A 14203-nucleotide genomic window follows, 5' to 3' on the forward strand; every position below is an offset into this window, starting at 1 on the left:
TTCAATCACTGCTTTAGGGCCAGTAGACCGAGGTAATAATTAAATCTGTCGGTCGTCTAAATAGTGAATACTAACCACTGCTTGTTTATTGATTATTTATGTAAATGTTTACAGAGGTATGCCGCAAGATAATCGATATAAATATTTGCCACGTCCAGTCCTTTCCTTTCAACTTTGGGGTACAATTTACCCCCGCTAAAGTGGAACCGAGTTCAGTTCTGTCAGCTGACAGGGTCATATTTTGTTCTGATGATGTTTGGATCACTTCACTAATTCTTTGTGTGGCCTGCGAAGTACACGAGGCACATTTATTTATATCGCTTTTATTCAGCTGACTGCCGGATGCTTTTTGAATGCAAGTCATTCAAGGGTAAATACAGTGACGTTTCATTCCAAACAGCTGGGCCGCTGGTATTTATGTGAAGGGCGGAAAAACCTGCGCGATGCGCGTCGAGTTTATTCCCCGGGGTGGGAATCGGGTGGGATCGCATTTATGAATCCTGACAGGGAGCGGAGCCTCATTCCGCAGCAGATCGCTCCTCTCGGGCGCCTCCTCGCACATTTCGCCACAAATTCGTACGGTAGGAGGGAGGGGGGGGAGGATAGCATGGATTTAATACCAGGCTGTCTGCCCGTGGTGCGGTACTCTCGTAACTGACCGTGTTTAAACGTAATAATCATAATAAAGCTACAGTGTACCTCGGACGCTGTCCCAGGTACTGAAAGCCCGGTATGCCTTCCTGCGGCAACTCGGCGAGTTGAGACGGAGCGCTGTTTTCAGTTGAGACGAGAAGACGACGGGTTTTTTTTTTTTTGGGGGGGGGGGGGCAGACTGACGCAAAGGCTAAATAAATGCACGCCGCTGTGGGTACATACAGCGTTAAAGACTAAATGGGATCGCACGTCCTCCGAGCAGAATGTAAAGGCTGTTTAAAGCATGGGGAAAACTGACGTGCCCTCCGTTCTACTGCTGCCGCTACTGCTGCTTCACCTCGGCGCCTCCTGGGTTAATGCCGGTGAGTCCCAATGTCTTTATAATCGAGATGTAAAAATTGTAATTATAATTGTTGCACGTGCGTTGTATGCATATTTCGAGGGCACCGACGTGGATCAGCTCCTCTGAAGTTGAGCTCCCGAGACATATAGATATACCCGCTTTATATAATGCATTGATTTTTCTGTACATATATCGTAAATGTGTTTTAAATAGGAAGGAGCGGATGTGTAACGTTGTAAGTTAGCACACAATTAGACAAATAAGACACGCAGCTGAGCGTTTTTTCTGCAACACCTCCGCTACGTGTCAATGCACCTGTCGGGCTTAATCGCGGCCAATAAGCGGCACAACTTTATTATTTTTCGCCTGGTTTTACTAAATAAATCAACAGTATTTTTTCGTCTAAACCCCATATGTCGAATAGAAGCGACGTCTGACAATCTCATGCACGAATCTTTTGGAAGTTAATGCTATGTGTGATAAACCAGACCTATAGCTCTCACGCCATACTTAATTATGACAGCATATATTTAGAGAGATTTTTTAAAGCACAAGTTTATGAACAAGGTATGATATTTGGCTGACAATCCCCTAGTACAGTAAACTCAAATAGCTGGGCTGGTCTTCAAAGGACTGTTCAGCTTAAAGCTCTTATTGACCTTCGGATCGATACAGAGATTGTGCGGCTAAAGGTTCCTCCTTTACTGTGTAAAACGCGTTTTACAAAAGGTGTTTTATCAAAAATGGTTCATGTTAGGACAAGGAGAGGTAGAAGGATAGTAGGGAGGGCTCATCGCCCCCCGCTCCGTGATAAACTATCTGACAGCATGGCACAGATGCCGTATGCGGTCGCTGCTTTGTCTCCGTCTATCACATACATATTGCATTTCATGTTCCCCAAATTAATTTTGTTTCCACTAAAATCATGGTCGTTTTCCCCAAAAGAAAGCATTAAATTTATTTTCTAAAATTATGTTTCAGCTTATATAATACCAAGTACCTTTTTTTGCAAATTAAGTCAACCCTCGATTAACTCACGAACCGGTGTGTCTATAGAAGTTAGAATCATGCGTGAATTTCTAATTAGGCCTATTAAAAATGCACGTAACTGCCGTAAATAAATGCTGCATTTCTTGAACAAGTTAATAAGGTAAATCAATCCCAGATTTCTCTGATAGACGTGTATACAGGCCTACACTTTCCCTTGCCTTTGTTGTTACAATTCAAAACCCGAAGCTGGTCAAATTTCACAAATGACGGCGGCTATAAAGTTACGACTAAACTACAGATACATGGATTGTGTTTTCTAAGCAGCAAACATTTATTTGGTTTACACTGCACATTTAATAGCTGTCGAAATAATAAAGTGATTTTGTAAATTGTAAATTGGGCCTATTTGTAACGTGTTGCGGAATTTGGTATCGCAACTGTTTCATAAATGTTATGTAAAGCTATAATTTGTTAAAGCATACTTACATTTACGTTGGCATTTACTTAGGTAAATATTGAATTCATTAATAATCATGTTAAAATCAACACAGTGGGTAAGTGAAAACAGCTAAATGTGTATATAATTTTGTTGCAGTCGTTACGCCAAAATATGCCTCTTATGTTGTCTTCTATAGCTTGCGTGACTATAGCTATAGTTTGACCTTGTGCAAACGGTGCATATATCAAATGCGTGGGGAAAATGTTTAAAAATTAATATTTAAAATTGAGTGGGACTCCCATCCTTGAAGGTTTGCCTTTGATATAAACGCTGGCCAGTTAGTTATTAAATCTTTTCAAACTAACTTGCTTCAAAAATCTCGCGTTGCGCTGCTGCTGAAAGCGAAGCGCCGGAGACTGACGGTCCCCATCAACGCCTTTGATTTTAGCGTTTCACGGTTATCAGGCTAATTGAAAACCACGCTATTTTATCACTTGGTTTATTCCGAAAGCAGACGTAGAGTCTTTAGTGACTTTGGCGTGTTGAGCTGAGGATTAAACGCAGAAACACATCGCTTTGGCTGTCGGTTTAATGGGTAATTAACGGATGCACCACTGGGAGCTTTATTTCCCAGGTGTGTGTACTCATAGACTGGTAATAATTGTTGTATAATGGTTACAGAAACATAGTTTAGTTCGTTTTAACTTGATTTTTTTTTTGTTTTCGTAGCTTGGGTAGCGTGATTCTTTGCCTATCTCTCTCTCTCTCTCTCTGTCTCTCTATCTATCTATCTATCTGTCTGTCTGTCTGTCTGTCTGCCTGTCTGCCTGTCTATTTATTTGTTTATTTATGAAAGACAGTGGTCAGTAATGATGATGTGGTCTTTATTAGTGAAGTGGTCTGGAACTCACTGGATAACACTTCCGAACGCCCACTGTCAGATGAGAAAGTGCCTTGTTCAGAAATTGCTCGAAGATCTCTCAGGGGGCGGGTGCTATCTTGGGGGCAAACGTCCTACGAAGCATGTTGCCAGATGGTTTTTAAAGACGGCAAGAATAACTGAAGGCAACAGGCAGCAGGTTGTGTTATTTCGCCGAGAAACGGCATGAGAGAATCATTTTGTCGGATAAAAGAACATTGTGCGATTTTAGACTCACAGAGACACGTCACTGGGTTTCTCTGTCTTCAGATACGTAGATCGGACATATTTTCTTTCCAGAAGTATTTGTAGCACAATGAAATATTCTGAACACGTAAACAACTCAAATTTAACAACAGTTTAAAAAGTTTAGGAAAGCATAATGTTTTATTAATTCAAGCCATTTACTTTCAGGGGCATGGGTTTGTATTATAAAACTAAATTATATCTCTGATTGCACAGCACTCTCAAAGTCATTCTAGGAAAATAAATGAATGCAATGCATTCTTTCAGCACAAATCAGACGCCAAAGAGTGTTACCCGGTGAAATTCATGGCGTGTGAAATGCAGAGAACGTTACAGTTATCCACACACCCAGTGAAGGAGGCGTGATTCCCTCAGAGACAGCGTGCCAGTTCATCAAAACCAACTTCCTCCCAGAAGGCGACTGAAAACCAAATATATACCTCATTAGAACTCCTACAAGCAAATAGATGTTTGCAATATCCCACATGCACATGAAGGGGCCCCCCAAGTGTCCGATTTAATGGCATTGGGCCCCCACTTCACTAACAGACCCCCGCCTCAGAGCCGTACATGGAAGTTCAAGCAGAATGACCCCGGCCACAGGACGTTGTGTGTAAACAGTCCTAGATCAGATTTACATGTAAATTTTCTTTCAGGGCTTTGAGAAGGTCTTCATAAAGCCTGATCTGAATAGGGTGTTTGGCAGGACTCAGGGAGCTGATGCTGGTGAACGGCTTCGGTTTCTGCTCAGGTGCCGTGTTGGGTTTGGGGCAGGGTCACCACTGTGGGTCAGGGATGTAAGATTGGGTTAGGGTTGGGACATTGTGTTAAGGTTTATAACGTGGTTAAGGTGGTAACATTGGGTTAGGGTCATAACAATCAGTTTGGGTTGCGACAGCATATAAGGGTTGTATCACTGGGTGAGGAGTTTCACACTGGGGAAGAGCGGCGGTCTTCCGTCAGGATTTTAACACTGAGCTAAGGCTGCAGTATTGGGTGAGGGTTGTAACACTGAGTAATGGTTATAACACTGGCTTAGAGTTATAACATTGAGGGCCGATTCTGTAGAGGAAAACTCCTCTCATATTAGCAGAACGATCACGCTTGTTCCCTACTGTCCACACTTATGTAGCTCTTAATTAACGACACCTTTCTGACAAAAAGTCGCGATTTGTTAAACGCGAAGAGAGCAGCCGGCCAGGCTTACGGTGGAATCCGTTTCCCGCGACACCCGGCCAAGCTGCCAGTGCTGCAGTCCATTTGCCGGACCATTCGTCTCGAAAGCACTGCGCAGTGGACTGCGGGAAGCTTGCGGCTTCGGTCACGCTCGCCGTACGGGAGCTGGGCGCCGCCCAGAGATGCGGGGAAAGAGCTGGCGACAGCCAAGCAGGCTAAGGACCCCAGCGGGGGTGGCGGCCACACCCCCCCCCCCCCCCCCCCAGCACAATGGTCATGGTGTTCCACCCATGCGAACGAGAAAGCATGTTCCCTATTCTTAATTAAACAAGTAACAGCTGAGGCGGTTTTACTGCTCCTCTGATGAAGTGCCAAAACCAGAAAGAATTACCCCCCTGAAATTTGTTTGAGCAGCCCCCCCCCCCGGAAAACCTACCAAAGGAGACCTATCAGTAGCACTACCCCATGAAATTTATTTTCTGGCTACAGGCCTGATTACCATTAATCTGGCTCCAGATTTTGGCTTATTTCAGAGACCAGCTCACAGCTCAGGGAATGTCGATGGGCCTCTGCCTCGTACGGTGACAACGTCCTGTGGGGGACAGCGGACACGGCCCAGCAGGCCTCTGCGGCCAGTACGGCAAGGAGGCGGGATTTCTCGCCGCTCGATTGATGGAGACAGCCCACAGCATATGCACCTTCCCGAGGCCAGAAGCGTGACTACAGGGGAGGCAGGGGTCCCTGAATCCTTCCTCTCATCCTGCCTCACATCATTGAGGAAGCAGCATCCTGTCCAGTGACTATGTTCAATAGTCAGTTTGCGGTCGATGAGGGGGTGAGTCTCCCTGAATTGTAGAAAAAACCGGTATAGACCAGCATGAATTCCATGCTAGTCTATGCTGGTTAGTGCTGGTTCGGTGTAGCTGCTGGACCAACGTAGATGTACTGGTCTACCTGCACATGAAGCTGGTCCACCAGCACCAACACACAACATATACTGGTATAACCAACAGGCATTGTGCTGGTCATGCTGTTTTTTTTCAGCAGGGCGATTCCACGGGCCGGACTCAGTATGGGAAAGGAGATGAGGAATGCCAGCCTTTAAGATACCAACACGGGCAACAATATTAATTACTTTTCCCTCTAAAGGAATTTAATCAGGAGTCATTCCTGCGGGAGCTCCTTATGAATCGTAAGAGGTTCCCTCGTCTTCCAAAGCATTCAAAGGAGTGTCTTGGGAGAGAAATAAGAGAGCATCTTCTCGCGGCTTGATTATTTGGGTCGGGAACACGACATTCTTACACAAGCAGCTCTCCCTGAAGTGTGTCAGCGGTTCTGATCCAAGATTCCAAAACCCATCGGTCACCACCTGCGTGCGGCTGCCTGGTCACCTAAGGAAAACTGTCACTCTCACGCTGAAACCCGCTTAATTAAAATCCATCTATCGACGTGTGTATCGTAACCTGAGTGCTACACCATGTGTTTATCTTAAAACGCTGCCCCATTTTCAATTTACGTTTAATTGCTGCTCGGGTTTTAATTTATCTTAAACTGGCACATTGTCTTTTATCTTGAATTGGCGCACTTTCATTTGTTGCAACTTCGTACGCTGTCTTTATCTTGAACGGGAGCATCTATGTTTCATTTTCAGCCCTTAGTTACCCTTGAGTGTCCAGCAAAGGCCACTAGGTTCTCCAGTTGAGGCTGTCAGACAGGTCTGTGCATTTGGGCCTTGCAAAGCAGGAACCGCGAAGCACACCATCCAGTGAGCCATGGCAATGCCGTTTGAAGGTTCTGGTTTCGGTGCAGTTTGCCTGCCCCCTTGGACAGAACCTCACATGGTGTGGCAGTACTCCTGGGTTTTTTTAAATATACCTCACTTTCCTGCAAGCCGCCGCGGAACAGTGTGGGACTGTTTGTGCAATTTAAGTGGTGCGTTTGAGGTAATCTTACTTCAGGATAACCTAACGTACTTTTCACAAGTGGTGTGAGAGTGATCAAATGCTTCTTTTGGACGGCCCTGCGGAGATCCGCCTTTCAGATCCACCTTCCATCTTCTCATGTGACTGTAAAAGATCTCAGGAAAAGTCAAGGCAGTATGTATCATTTATGCAGTATTTTTATTTCCCTGCATCTATTTTAATGACCAAAATCAACAAGGTGTAATGCAGTTATTATATGAAGGGGTCCAGTGACTGAGTACTGAGGGAAATGCAGTGCGCTGTACTTATAATTCTATATTTCAGTTCCATTATTCAGGGGAGTACTTTATTGTAGGCAGAAATGAATTTTGCTGGGGGTGGGGGAGGGGGGTGGTGGTGGTATTTTTCACCGACTGGGGGGGCTGAAGAAAACTCATAATTTTACTAGCTGGCTACGTTCCTGATCACTGGGGCTGCATGCTTTAACGCCCTGATCACTGGGGCTGCATGCTTTAACGCCCTGATCACTGGGGCTGCATGCTTTAACGCCCTGATCACTGGGGCTGCATGCTTTAACGCCCTGATCACTGGGGCTGCATGCTTTAACGCCCTGATCACTGGGGCTGCATGCTTTAACGCCCTGATCACTGGGGCTGCATGCTTTAACGCCCTGATCACTGGGGCTGCATGCTTTAACGCCCTGATCACTGGGGCTGCATGCTTTAACGCCCTGATCACTGGGGCTGCATGCTTTAACGCCCTGATCACTGGGGCTGCATGCTTTAACGCCCTGATCACTGGGGCTGTATGCTTTAACGCCCTGATCACTGGGGCTGTATGCTTTAACGCCCTGATCACTGGGGCTGCATGCTTTAACGCTTTCCACAGTTATTCTCGGTATTGATGCTCCTTGGCGGCTGCTTAATGCTGTTATCTTGTGCACTGACCCCTAAGATAAAAGCCTGCAGGAAATGCTACATTTTCCACATGCATATACAAAGTCACACCTTCATGCTTATTGCTGCCCCCGAAAGTTCCGGGTTCCGGAACCACGGCATCCGGTGCAGTTCTTTAAAATGCGGAGGGCGGCTTTGGCGGCATACAGTGGATGTTCAGTTTCTGGACCAACCGTGATGTTGGACAGAGAGCTTTGATCAGTAAAATGCACTGTCGGTTCGCCCAAACTAGCTTATCGTAAAAGAAAGTAGGGCATCAGATTTCTAAGATGTGTGAAATGGAACTTTACTAGATAACACTTGGTGACAGAAACGCTGGGCTGCTGCTCGGGGCACACTGCCCTGTGGAGATCTCGTCCGCTTTCCCAAAAGACGTGCTGAGCTCCTGGACCGCAGATCGCAGTCATCCATGCTACAGACAGAACCACTTGGGGTTGAGTAAAAAAAATATATATTACTTAAAGTAGTCGTGGGTAATGCATTATAGATAACTTCATAATACATTATAATGCATTCATAAAGCATTATAAACATGGCTATAATTATTTATAAAAAGGCATAACACATTGTAGCCATGTTTATTATGCATTATGAATGCTCTATGAAGCTCTCATCTATAATGCACTATAAATACCTTATGAAGATATCTATAATACATTAAGGTGACTGCTTTAAGTAAAGTGTTATAAAAATATAATTAAATAAGGAGGGAAAAAACCCAGAATGTCTCATAATTCAGCTGCAAAAACCCAGGCGCCTGAACTTCTAACAAAGTGAGCAATATTCTTTGTAATTAGAATGTAACAAAAACTTAACGACGCATCATTAACACTCCAGAGGAGCTTGTGATAATTAACAAAAATGCCGAAAATGAAATAAGCACCAATAAGCATGTGAAATACATTAAAAGTTTTAATTGGAAGCTGATATGCTACAGATTCCTGCCATGGAAGAATGGAGGAGCCATTTGCTTCCCAGAGATTCTGTCTGCTGATCCACAAACATGTTAACGGTATAGCCACAGACATGCCCCCCCCCCCAGCATATCCTAACCCCCCACTGTCGTAGCTGAGTGGGCGTCGCCTTCCTCGATTGATTATCCAATCATGCGACACCCCTTGTTTCGACAGCCTGCTCAGGGTTTGATTTAGGCGGATGAGAGTGTGGGCCTTATTGTGGTTTAATGGCGCATATCTAATGAGGCTTCGGGGTTTCCTACTGGTCGAGGGGGTGAGTTTGGCGTGCAGAAGACAATTGACAAAATATGCTGTCTGCTCACTTGCTGATTAACTTCTAGAACAGACATCCACCCATCCATTCATCCATCTTCTAGGATCTCATCCCAGGAAACAGGGCATATGGCAGGGGGGGACACTGGATGGGATGCCAGTCCTGCACAGGACATTCACCAGGACACGAGGCCACTGAATCACATATTTTAGACTTTAGGAATTACCTGAAATGCACACAATGTACACGGAGAAGACAGACATCACACACATTGGAGCAGGAATCCAACCCACAATATATATATGTATAAATGTATAATTATTTAATGACCTAAAATGTTTCCGAACTTTTGTAAGCGATGCCTGAGATGTAGAGGACACCTCAGAGTGACTTTGTAAGAGATTCCAGCTCTTTCTGGGAACCTCCCGCAGGATCAAACACACCCTTCATTTCTCGCTTCAGCGACTCTCATCTCATTGATACTGTTTAGTTTCTCACCGAACGACGACAAGTTAATGAGCATGTGCTGTCTAATTAGCGTCTTACCTTGGGGAGCAACCCTCCCCCCGCTAAAAAAGCATGAAATCAATTTCCCTGTATAGTTTAGCGTGTCTCCCACTTTCCCAGTTAAACCACCAGCTAACTATTTGCTTCCGTGCGTGACGTGGTGATATGATAAAGAAGTCTATTTTTCCTACTCGTTCATTCATCCTTTTCACCGCCCCAAAAGGAGAGAACTTGCCAGACTACGCCACCCTGGGAATTTCACCCAAGGAAATAACTAATCCTCCTCTAACACAATAAGGCAACCAGGTTCGATATACGCCCAGTCAGGAGACGTAGTACGACTTAACATAATACTCTAATTACACAACAAACTCTAAAAACACAGCAAAACACAAAAGCTTCATCCCAATGACACCAAACAGGAGTTAGGGGGCAGATAAAGTAGGGAATAGATGGTCAAGGCGTAAGGGCTCCGTAAAACAGAAATAACCAGGCAAAACTCACTCCAATCCAAAGGAAACCCACACAGCTCACACACAAGACGCCAGCCCTACCCCCCCCCCCCCCCCCCCCCCCCGGCCGCCCCGCCCCCCATACACTAACCTCACATCAGCTAGTTCCCACGCTAAAAGAACTAAACACGCTAAAATGACCCAAACACTTTTTTCTTGTGATTGTCAAAAGAGAAAACAAAACAATTCACATCAAACACCAATAAATTTAACAGCGTTCTTGCAGCCGTTAAATCATCCAGACACCATCTATTAGAAAAGTAAATACAGTTTATGTGCTACAGCCAAGGAAAAAAAGGGCAAAACTGATAACTTTGTGAGTGGGGTGCATAACACTCCACAAAAAGAGGTATATTCTACAATACTCAACAAAATGACAGAAGTAACTTTGCCCTCTAATGGAAATCTTTTTTTTTTCCTTTGCGTTTAAAATTATATAGGTCTGTAAGGATACGCAACATAGTCTATCGTGATTGCGCTGAAAAATAGATATGAAATGTTTTTACATTCTATTTTTCGTTGTAAAGAGAAAACTGGGCATGTATTTTTTTTTGGACACGATGGTGCACCGCATATTTTATGGGGATTATATTCTGACACACAATGACACTATGTGTTAAGGTGGTCGTATATTTTCGGACGTCCGGACAAAACACCCAAATGGTCGGCAGAGAAACAGTAAGACCGCTCAACCCCACTCCCCGTGAGCAGTTGCCACAGCATTCATAATTGGCCTTGCTGCAAATTAAATAAGGGTAGTACCCTAACTGTCTAAACAGAGTGATTCTTTAATGGAAGAGTACCCCGCCTCGTCCGCTATTTAATGAATCTCTGGAGTGCCGAAGGGAAGTGTGGAAATTAAGCGCAGCATCGCCATTACCGCTGCGCGCACTCGCGGTAATGTGCGCGTTCGCTCCGCGTCCTCGCGCTGCTCCGTCCCCGCTCCTGGGTGCGAGAGATTCGCGGAGACGAGAAACTGGATGTTTCCAGCCACTGGCGAAATTTTTGGTGCATCTTGAATGACCTTTTTTTATTTTATTTTATTTAGAAAAGCAGTTTAATATATATGTCATACTCGCCCTCGTCTTTTGTACACAAATTGCAAGACTTCATGTCCGTAAAAGAAGGTCAGAGATTAATCACGGTGTCATGGTTATTAATTTAATGAGTATTCGTATGGTTTTTCATGCCTCTCCATAGATTGCTCTTTTGGCTGATCACGCCCGGTAGCGTTTGTTTTAAAATAAAGAAGCGTTTTAATTCTTACTCCTAAATTTTATTATTTTTTTTAATGGCAGGTGGTAGGCAGGACAAAACAGGGGAAACAGCAAGGGAGAGTTAAGTGCTAATGAACAATTTGTCCAAATGAGGAAGGAGTGCCATAAGGCCGGCCATGACCCCACATCCGGCTAAAATATGGCCAGAATTAGCCCATACTGGTACTTGGACCCTTAACCAGGCAATTGGCCCACCTGTTACTTAGGTTCACCACTGTTAACCTGACAGAGCAGATGGAGATGAAGTGGGTCTATTGGCAAATGAGCATCGTTCTTGTCTCACCTGTCTGCTTTCAGATAGTCTGTCGGCCCCCCTCAATGTGACGATCCGGGCGCTCAAGGTGAACTCGGCCGTGGTGACGTGGGACATACTCGATGGCGACCCCGTCATCGGCTTCGCCATCACCCAGCAGGTAAGATGGGATCAGGCGGAGTGCAGCCCTGACCAGATGCTGGTCCACCTCCACCTGACAGCCACCTCACATCTGAAGGTTACTGTACGATATAAACTCTGAGGTTACGCCACATACCTGCAGAAATAGCTGGGGTTGCCAAATGTTATCATAGACTCTGGGGTTGTGCTACCTATCCACAAAAAGACTGAGGTTGCCAAATGTTATCACAAACTCTGGGGTTAAGCTATTTATCCACAAAAAAAGAGTGAGGTTGCCAAATGTTATCACAACCTCTGGGGATAAGCGACACAACTACCAAAAAGTCGGGGTTGCCAAAAGTCATCACAATCTCTGGAATAATGCTACGTAATCACCAAAAAATATGGGGCTGGCAAATGTTACAGCGAAATGTGGGGTTACATAAGCACAAACACTGCAGTTACCAGATGTTGTCAGAAACTGTAGGGTTTCTCCACAGAACCACAAAAACTGGGGCTGCCAAACATTACCAGAAACTGTAGGATTACTGCACAAAAGCAAGGGCCGTCATGCATGATGCAAACTCTGTAAGTTCTTTTGCCTCCTCTGTCTTTATCAAGCTAATTTATATATGTTGATGCAAAATGCTGGTCTCCAGATTGTTTGGTGTGTGTGACCGGTGACAGAGTGACATCCTGCCCAGGGTGTCCCCTCCCTCATGCTCTTTGGTGCCTGGGATAGGCTCTGGGCCTCGCTCTGACCCCCACCATGATAAAAAGATACATGGGGATATTAACCTTCAATTTCTCATGATATCGTCTTTGTTGAGAGACAGCACGGCTAAGCAGTCGTGTTTATTTCCAGGCTAATCTGGGGCTGTATCACACACTGGAGCTTCCTGTCGCGTGTGCATGACGTGCGCAACACGCACACGCACACGGAGTTAGCGAGCGGTGTAATGTCGAGTTAGACACGCAGCACTCGGACAGATAAGCACTCGTCATAATGCCATAATTAAGCTAATCTCTTCTCCTGTGCCGTGGGACCAGGTTCCCTTGTTGTTTTTCTGCTCCTGTGCACAAGTAAGTAAATATTTACTAACCGAGTTTGTTCTTGGCGGTATGAGGACACCGTATCGGATGGGATTTCAGAGTCGGCCCTCCGTGAAGCGTTCCCGACTCCCGCCGTGTTCACGCTAGTGACCCGAACCCGCCCAGCGCCTACGAGTTAAGCCATACAGGCACGCCCTGCCACCGGAGGCGATTACCCAGATGTCCCGGTGCACGCAGAACCTGAGCCGGAGATGAGATAATGTCCAGCACGGTTTCGCCCTTGTGAGGTCGTCCGGCATGGTCCAAATCCATCAGGTGTGCATGCTGCTTTGTCCCTGACTGCTCCAGCCCGGTGGGCTGCTGGGGATTTGGGGGGGGGGAGGTATCCAAGGCTCAGCAAACCCACAGGAAACGTGGATGTAATTACCATCTGGCAGAACAGAGAGCCATTACTCACTGTCCCAGAATTTTATACCTACAGTCCCTTCAGCTAGGAGGCGATTCGTATGTGTGTGTGAAACAATGAGCATGTGAACAGCTGTGAGTAGGCGTGTGCGTCGGTCCGTCTGTCTGTCTGTGCGCCTGTGTGTGGGCGTGTTTGATGGAATAACGCGCTGCTTGTGTATCCATTTGCGCTGAAAAGCGTCTCTGCATTTACATGCGTGTTGCTGCGTGAGTTAGTATACATGCGGCAGCGGGTGTGCCCGCGTGGGCCTCATGATCTCCCCCTCCCCGTCTCTCTGGAAACAGAAGAAGGACGTGCGCATGCTGCGATTCATCCAGGAAGTGAACACCACCACGCGCTCCTGTGCATTGTGGGATTTGGAGGAGGACACGGAGTACATCGTGCATGTTCAGTCCATCAGCATGCGCGGCACCAGCCCTCCCAGCGATCCTGTGCTCTTCCGTACTCCCAGGGAGGCCGAGAAGCTAGCTTCGAAGAGCCCAGGTAAGGTCTTCTCTGTAGATCTTAGAGTGCCACCCAGGGGTGGCCAATATTATGCAGAAAGGGTCACTCTGCATGCCGGTTTTCGCTGCAACTCTCTAATTTAGATTACTAATTAGAGGACTGATTGGATGAAGAGCCCTCATACCTGGGTTTGAAAAGCTCTTATAGCTCCACAGTCCTGACATCCAGCAGACCCTCAGCTCTACAGTCCTGACATCCACAGACCCTATAGCTCTACAGTCCTGACATCCACAGACCCTCAGCTCTACAGTCCTGACATCCACAGACCCTATAGCTCCACAGTCCTGACATCCACAGACCCTATAGCTCTACAGTCCTGATATCCAATGACCCTATAGCTCCACAGTCCTGACATCCAGCAGACTCTCAGCTCCACAGTCCTGATATCCACAGACCCTATAGCTCTACAGTCCTGATATCCACAGACCCTATAGCTCTACAGTCCTGATATCCACAGACCCTATAGCTCTACAGTCCTGACATCCACAGACCCTATAGCTCTACAGTCCTGACATCCACAGACCCTATAGCTCTACAGTCCTGACATCCAGCAGACCCTCAGCTCTATAGTCCTGAAATGCAATAGACCCTGCAACCATAACAACCCCTATATTTCTGTTTTAATTGCTTAATTGC

At 45.9% G+C, this 14203-nt stretch overlaps 1 protein-coding gene across 3 annotated transcripts in view; it reads left to right on the forward strand.

The window, feature by feature from the left end:
• Positions 1-439: 439 nt before the first annotated feature.
• The window catches only part of LOC111848298 (fibronectin type III domain-containing protein 5b), a 30186-nt gene continuing 16422 nt past the window's right edge, over positions 440-14203 (forward strand). The window contains exons 1-3 of one of the 3 annotated variants that reach the window (XM_023820191.2): positions 440-1016; positions 11469-11584; positions 13348-13546. In XM_023820191.2, coding sequence (XP_023675959.1) covers positions 938-1016; positions 11469-11584; positions 13348-13546 — 394 coding nt within the window. In that variant the 5' untranslated portion in view covers positions 440-937. The remainder of the gene's footprint in view (positions 1017-11468; positions 11585-13347; positions 13547-14203) is intronic. The other 2 variants (XM_023820189.2, XM_023820190.2) reach the window with 2 other exon arrangements.

Source organism: Paramormyrops kingsleyae, chromosome 23, assembly GCF_048594095.1.
Source record: "Paramormyrops kingsleyae isolate MSU_618 chromosome 23, PKINGS_0.4, whole genome shotgun sequence".
Classification (NCBI taxonomy): domain Eukaryota; kingdom Metazoa; phylum Chordata; class Actinopteri; order Osteoglossiformes; family Mormyridae; genus Paramormyrops; species Paramormyrops kingsleyae.